The following is an 8842-nucleotide window of genomic DNA, read 5'->3' on the forward strand; positions in this document are numbered from 1 at the left end:
GTCGAGGCCAGTGGCCGCTCTCAGGTCTCAGGTTTCTCTCTGGTGTTAGTGTAGGTAGTTGTGAAACATTTTTATATAGATATAGTATTGTTCGTGTGTTTATATCTTTAATTAATTAAATTAAGAAAATAAATACATCTTACTTAGAATGGCACAAGAAGTGCTGAGAGAACTAGAAGCTGCGGCGCAAGTCGTTTTGGTGAGTCGAGTTATGAAATTTTCTCTTCACATTTTTTTCTAAATGAATTATTATAACCCTACACATGCACATATTTTCTCCCTCTCTCGGGAATTATAAACAATTTTGAAATCAATAAAGATCAAGATGTATATGAAAATATTCTTTTCAAAAAAAAAAAAAAAAAAAAAAAAAGATCAAAAAGGCCGTCGAACATTTTATTATTAAACAAAAGGAAGACTATGCTCGTTGATTCTCATGAAATTTATATAAGTAACGAGTATTTTAATAAATATACAAATATATAATGTTAAATATAAATGCAAATTTATAATATTATCATATATTAAGTTACAATTTATCAGTAAAAAACATTGTTCTCTTTCTCTCTATTTCTCTCGTTTCTAAAATTATTTAAAATATTGTTTGGGGGTTAAGAGGTCTCTATATCATGTGTATATATGTATATGTATGCTCTATTTTAGATATTTTCTAACAGAAAAAAGGAAGAAAGCAAAGTGTTGATATAAAAACTTTTTAAGATTGATAGACAATACATGCAACCCATACACAGCAAAGCAAAACAACAATTGTGCTATATTTACATATTCTGTTATATAATTTTTTATATATTTACAATAATATTTTAAAGACACATAATTCTATATAAAAAAAGAAATTATTAATTACTAAAGTAGTACACAATATTAAGTTTTCTTCAACTTGATAACATTCAAATTTGTTGTACATATGAATAGATAATACAATAGAAAAGTAATAAAAATAATAAATCATGCATTTAAATATATAAATACATTAATTTTATTAAATGTATAAATGCATTAAGTTATATACAAGTTTCTTGTATATGTATATATAATTATCTATTAATTGTACAAATTATTTTTAATTTGTAATATTTTATTTAAGCTATTATCTGTGTTAACAGATTATTTAATCTAATGTGTGATAATAGCCATGTTACAAATTTGTGTTACAAAAATTATGAAGAAAACTCTTATATTTGCAATATTATACAATATACCATAATATGTTTAAATATAAATAACTGCTAGCTTATTTAATATTTCTATGTTTTAATGTCTCATTTAATGTTTCTGTGCTGTATTATTATTTTTCTGTTGTTGTTATTTTATATGTTTAAAGTTGCAGAACATATAATATACAAATGTGATAAAATTAATACAAAATTTTTTTATTCATTTTTCAGGCACCTCCAAATCTAATTTCGGCAGAACAACGGCAATCTGCAGAAGCTGTTTTCTTAAATTTTCGAAAAACAAGATTACCTTATCAGTTGTGTCGTCAAATTTTAGAATTAAGTACTGTAGATTATGTACTGTTTGAGACAGCTGGTTTGATAAAGACAGCTCTAGTACAAGAATGGCCTACTTTATCGGAATCTGACATTTCTTCATTGAGACAATATCTATTACACTATGTCATAAGCAAACCTACTTTAGCGCCATATGTTAGAGCAAGAATACTTCAAGTTATTGCAATAATAATCAAGAGAGGCAGCGTAGATGACTTTGGACAAGAGAGAAGACAAATATTGAACGAAGTAGAATCTTTAATTAGAAATGAAGATATGCCAAAGGTAAATAGATTGAAATAAATACAAAAAAAAATAAAATTGACTTCTTATATAGCATATAAAAGAAGAAAGGAAAAGTAAAGGAGACTAATTTTTTATTTTCCATATTTATAGCGAATTTTGGGGTGCAATATTTTATCTACAATATTGCAAGAATATGCAACAACTGTTAAATCGTCTAATATAGGTCTAACATGGGAAGTTCATTTTAAAGAGAAGAAACAGTTTGAAATAACCGATATGAAAGAAATCTTTAAGGTTTGCATCGAAGTACTCAATGAATTAATCAAAAAAGACTTTGAAGAATCGATACTACCCCTTGTGAAGCATTTACTCTCTATTGTGGAAAGTATACTTGTTTGGGGATTTGTTGATGCAAATTATATCCTTTTATTATTTATTTAGAATTAAGATAGTGTGATAAAGAGAATGGGGAGATGGAGTAAATTAGATATTATACTTTAATTAACATATTTCACATTTAATATTAATATCTAGAAATTATAATTACTTAATAATTAGCTAGTCATTTATGCTAATACATTTATTGTTAAATGTGAAATATAAAGACTAAATTTTTATATCATATTTATACCTTAACTCCAGTGCACTACCTAAAAGATTACTAAACGTGTGCGAAATTTATGATTTCGGGAACAACCCACCACTGAGATTACATACACTATGGCAAAACGTAATACTAGACCCAGTAGTATTAGATCTACTGTTTACATTGTACTGGAAAGTACGCAACAATCCACAACTAGCTCATCATGCTATGAATTGTTTGGTGCAATTATCAAGCTTACACGGTCACAGAATCTTCATCACAGAGCAAATAAAACTGCAGTATCTGACAAATTATATGGAACGATTTTTAAAGCTTGTATCAAGTATCCATATTATCGATCAAGAAGCAAATGGAATTACCAATATTATAAAAAAGATTAATTGCTTCTTTCAAAGCTCATTAAATTCTCTTCCTGAAGATTTATTGAAATCATTTATGGAACAAATGACGAGGTTAACGTGCTTATTCATAGAAGGTGCCGCACGAGAAGAATTGGTAATTATTATTGCACATGCATATAAAATGATTCAAAATAATACTCGGATTTTTTAAATGGTCGAACAATTGAAACAATTTGAATTTAAAATTTAAATAGTTTGAATTTTTCCAACCTTAAAATATATTTGAAGAGAATTTGAACTTAATTGCAAGGAAAATAGTATAGTAAAATTTCTGTAAATACAATAAATAGTATTTTTCCTTAAATTTTCTTTGATATTTCCATTGTTTAAATAGCTTCAACGTTTTGGAAAAATTGGATCTTAAATTAATCAAATATTTTCACCATTGGTTCCATACAAACTGAATTTTAAGCATATTTCAAATTTCAAACTGTTCGACCACATAATTCATTCAAATTTGTGTCTGAATTTTCTGATTTAAAGAATCATTTTTGTTACTACTTATAAAAAAAGTAGTAAAAATGTTTGTATATCATTTGTGTAGTAATAGCATTAATGTATCATGGCTATTATTTGTATAGAAAAGAAAATTATACATTATATATATTATAAACATTATAGATGTTGAAAAAAAAATTTAATGTACTATTGTACTATTTACAGATGAGTGCTGATGATTGTTTATATATGGAAGCTGTGGATCGTATATTTGAGACATGGATATGTATTTTATCTACGACATACATATTTCCGTCAGATTTTTGTAAGCAGAGCTCTATTCAAATATTTAATACATATCTGCGATGCCATTTGTCACCTCCGGACGGTATGAAAGGTGTCAACAGTAAAAATATAAGTGAAGAAATAGTAGATATGGAAGAAAATGATAAAGTTAAATTTAAGGAGCAGTTGCAAATAGTTGGTAAATAATCTTGCAAGTTATTTGTATATTATATTACACAATCTGTGTCCCAATTAAAACGTATTTTATTATTAAATCTATATAATAATATATTTGATATTATTGTAGGAAACTTTGGTAGACAAGTACCAAATCACTCTTTACTTTTATTAGCGCAATTGCTTGAAGATCGAATACTTAAATTACGCGATAATGTAAATGTACTGATAACACTAAATGGAACTGTATCCGAATCCGTTCCTATGAATGATTTATACGAAGATTTACATTGGCTCGTTTTAATAGCGGGTCATGTCCTTTGTATGGAATCGGAGGGTGAAGCTGCATTAATACCTCTGGAAATTAGACGCTGCAGTATGGATCAGGTTTGTAAGAGAATTGATCACAATTTCTTTACATTTAAATTAGAACAAAAGTGTAATATATCTCTTCCGTTTTTCAGTCTCGAGAGGGAAATGTCGATGTGAATCATACATTGGAATTTTTAGTGTCTTCGCAAAATATTCAATCGGACATAAGCAATCCTGCGGCCTCCATCGATCGAGTTATTCGATTAATCACGTGCGTTTTTCGCTTATGCGCTTTGGAGAAAACAATTATTTCGATACATGCAGAGAATGTGCTCAGTCCTGAATTGAGCAGCACGATAATATGGTTTTTACATATATGGTCACAAAGCTACCTTTTACCGACAGAAGTTTATTATTCCGAAATAAGCACCACAATCTTGCAAGCTTTTGGTGAAGATAGTCCAGGCGCATTGTGGACAATGAATTTTCTTCTGGATAAAGTAATTTGCAACATCAACACCTTTAAAAGTGAACCAGCTGTAATTAAGGAAACTATAAAATTATTAATAACTCTTGTTGAGTCGCAAACAAAGTAAGTATAATGCATCTGTAAAACGCATCTATGCAATAATCGTATTAATAATTTGTTTAGGGACAACGATACTCTTTCATACATATTAATAATTAACAAATTAAATTCTTAATAGAATTTAACTGGAATGGAAAACCTTCCAGATGGAATCCACGGATTTTGGATTTCGCTAAGATTTTTGCTGAATGATATTTTGTGAAAAAAAATATGGGGCACTTGTGTTTTATGGTAGGTGCAACATATATTTGCTCATATGCAGCAAAAATTGATTACAAATACATGAAAACAAGATTAAACTTGTTCTATATTTGAAAATATAATGAAAATATATTAATTAATGAAGTAGACTATATATAAAGTACACAAGATGCATATATCAAAGTTTAGTGGTATATATTTTGATGAATCTATGTGGCTACTTTTTCAACAAAAATTCCATTTTTTATAACTTTAAAATTTTTATCTTAAATTTTTCAGTAACTAATTTTCACATTTTAAGGTTCACCTGTAATTAATTTGAGAATTAAGTCATATATATTTTATTATAATTTATACTGTTATTTGTATCTAAATCAAATTAAATTTACTAGAAGTAAAAAAATATTTAATGTTAAATAAATACACAATTGCATCTAGATTACGATTGATGATACTGATGGAAAAATTCTTTCCAAATTTTATCAAACAATATCTCTGAAGTATAATGCAAACTTTATGAATATAGCCTGTATTTTATATATTAATATTGTATATTTAAAAGTAGGATATATCTAAGATTATACATTTTTAATGTTAATCTTTATTCAGATTATAGAATGGAATATATAACAGAAATTAATTCAATTGAAGCAATTAACTAGATTATAAATATTTATTTCATTTATTATACGTTATTACTTACTTATATCAGCTAACGCTTTTAAATGTTATACATCATTCAGTCCTACAAATCATAGATTCACAAATATAATTACTTTTTGATATTAATCTTTTATACGAGTACAATCTTTATATAGTATCACAAATAATATCATGATGAAAAATTTGATAAATTTCTAAATTTATAGAATAATCTTTTTAAAATCAGATTTACAAGATTTCTTTTTTTTTTATTTCTATTATATTATCTTATTACCATTTTTGAATAAATATAAAATGATTATATTCATTTTATATTCACAAAAATAAAGTGCCCTAGACAAATTATCGTGTAATTTAAGTGCATTACATTTTTTTACGATTGCTTTAACAAAATCAATATTCTTTATGCAATCTTACATTTCGAAATTTTCATTCCTTTGAAGTTTAATTGTGTTTGCACAAAATATATCACATAACATGCTGTACAATTTGCATAGAGATATATAAATACATTTGCTATATATTACAGAAAATTTAACATGTTAAATATTCGCGTGTTAAAGTAATCGTTGCAATGTCGATATTTTTGGAGAAATAATCTAAAATATAAAAATAATTATTCCAGAGCTTCTTGCGTATTGAAATGTGAACAGTTCAATTATATTATTGAGTTAGCTACAAAAGGACAATACGATTTTCCACAAGTTATCAAGAGAGGTTTGATGCACGCGGTAGTACAGGCCGGTACAGTGGTGCAAAATACAAGTACAGAACAGTACTATTGGTCACAAACTATAGAATCCTTGCAAAACAGATGTACGCAATTAGTTTCTAGTGATAATTTTATGTCGTCTTATCATCAAGAGGAGATAAAGATCCAAGTCATAGATATACTAGAATCTTTCATAGGTAATTTGTTATATAAATATTGATCTTTAAATTTTTAAGTGATTAATGATATTTTTTATTTAAAATTGGATAATGTATAAATGATAGTGTATAAATATCATGTGATTTAAACAGGCATAGTACATGGTGTGCAAGGTCCAACAACAGAACCCATATATCGATATACCTGTCCTATATTAGTCAAACTTCCAAAATTATTATCCTTGTATCATAATTATCAGAATATAGTCCAACTGATATTAGAACTGCTCTGTGAATATACAAGGAGTATTCTATTTTATTTGTCAGAGGTAAGTCGTGTGCATTAATTTATATAAACTATCAATATAATTCTTTTACTATGATAATTTAATCTTAATTTATAATATTTTTTATTTTAGGCTGATAGTACGCGTGTGTATGAAACTTGTTTAGAAACGATACAGACGTACGCTCGCTGCAATAGTAATCGGCTTACTGTAGATTCTACTGCAGAAGAGGACAGTTTCCAGGATATTCTGTTACTCATGCAATTACTAACTAATTTATTAAGCAAAGACATACTTAATTTTAATCATACTGAACAAAATCAGCCTCCATCTGCCATGCCTGCCAATGTTTTCTTTTGTGGCTTAAATATAATCATGCCTATCATGACAATAGATTTGTTAAAATTTCCGTCGCTGTGTATACAGTAAGTAAAACTAACTTATGTGATGTAAGAAATATCAAAAGAAATAGCAAAAAAAGAAATATGCGTGTACTAAATATAGTTTCGAACAATTTAGATTGAAATTAATTATAAAATAGCTTTTTAAACATTATTTGAAAAATTTCAAATTTAGACTCAGTTTGCTACATTCATTTTGTGATATCTCTACTTTTATTACATTTGCATATTTGTATATATTATTGGTTTCTTTTTTTTAATAGGTATTTCAAAATGATAGCCTTTGTATGCGATATATGTCCTGAGAAAGTTTGCGGCCTATCTATCAAACTGTTGCAGCAACTTTTAGCATCGGTGGAATTAGGTTTATATTCATTTGGCCATGAAGTAGCTGTCCTATGCTGTGATACTATTCAAGTCTTAGCCAAGCATATTTATACTGAAACTGCGAAAGGACAACCGCGCAACGACATAATGGCACCTTTTATGAATGTGAGTTTTTCAAATCAACTGAACATGATATGTAGACGTTTTTGTTAAGATAAATTCTGAAATAATTAATTTTAATTTTACTTTTCAGTTACTAATAAGTCTCATTTTGTCACATCAAATGGATTCAGATTTGATAACGAGCGCCAGTATACCTCTTTATTATCTTATATGTTGCTACCAGGAGCAATATCAGCAACTTGTACAAAATATTTTATCTACCCAGACAGATCAACAAGTAGCACAGAGATTAGCGAGCGCGTTTACTGCATTAACCGCAGATGTGGAGTTAAATACTGAACGCACTCAAAAAGTAAAATTTAAGGATAATTTCGATAAATTTATCATAAATGTACAGGGATTCTTAATGATTAAATAAAATAAAAATTAAAAATGTAAATATAAAAAATAAATCTATTTAAACAATATACAGGATTTAGAAATTATCGTTCTGAGATATTAACTCGTATTTTCATCGCACATTTAATCTTTTTTTTTATTTTTGCAAAGGATCTATCATAAATATCCGAAAAATCCATTGGATTGAAAAATGATTATATTCGAATTAATTTCGAGAGATTTTTTTTCAAATATATAAAAAATATGTCTCTTAAATTATTTTTTAAAAATTAAGAAATTCGATTCTGCGGGTCTGTGACAGATCTAGTTCATTTTTATCTCCACTGTAAAAACAATCATGTTAAACGTGTGACAACGATATTTGAAACTTTCAGAGTGGATAATATATTGTAAAGAGGACTTATATTAAGCATATAAGCTTTTTATTGACCGATTTATTACACGTTACCACTTACAGTGAGCCTCTAGCGAAAAATTCGAATAACCATAATAATATATAATATATTTATAATAAATACTAGTTACAGAGCGTCGATGCACGTTTCCAATAGCAAACGATTAAACGAAAACACTTTTTTAATGTGAATGTTTGGTGGTAATATTACCTTACAAACAAAATACATGAACTTACATACTTGGTACAGATCCGCATCATCGTTAGCCTTTCCTCGTACATCTGGCGATGATGATTCTCAACGTTTCACAAAATGCTTAAATTAACATTAAATTTATTTATATATATATATTTATATAATTTAGTTTGTATATTATGTATATATATAAGCGAACGTGTCCTTTCGCGCGTTCTTTTATATATTTTTCCTTTCGCACATCTACATTTTCTCTTTTCTTCCCACTCGGAGTTCTATCGCTTGCTTTCTCTCTCTCGCTCTCTCTCTCTCTGTCAATCTCACTTCCTTTCAGACTCTCGTACATACTCACATTCTCACCTTATCGTTCTTTTTTTTTATATTTTGTCTACTATAATAATAACAATAATTA

At 27.5% G+C, this 8842-nt stretch overlaps 1 protein-coding gene across 1 annotated transcript; it reads left to right on the forward strand.

Annotated features, from left to right (window-relative positions):
- Window positions 1-30: 30 nt before the first annotated feature.
- Window positions 31-7859, forward strand: LOC140663664 (exportin-4). The gene is made up of 12 exons (XM_072887991.1): window positions 31-199; window positions 1410-1799; window positions 1911-2178; window positions 2408-2862; window positions 3432-3690; window positions 3799-4055; window positions 4133-4572; window positions 6059-6342; window positions 6457-6632; window positions 6723-7015; window positions 7255-7483; window positions 7572-7859. Exons 1-12 carry the CDS (start codon window positions 149-151, stop codon window positions 7857-7859), a joined length of 3390 nt encoding a protein of 1129 aa, XP_072744092.1. The 5' UTR covers window positions 31-148.
- Window positions 7860-8842: the final 983 nt, after the last annotated feature.

This window comes from Anoplolepis gracilipes, chromosome 3 (genome assembly GCF_047496725.1).
Source record: "Anoplolepis gracilipes chromosome 3, ASM4749672v1, whole genome shotgun sequence".
Classification (NCBI taxonomy): domain Eukaryota; kingdom Metazoa; phylum Arthropoda; class Insecta; order Hymenoptera; family Formicidae; genus Anoplolepis; species Anoplolepis gracilipes.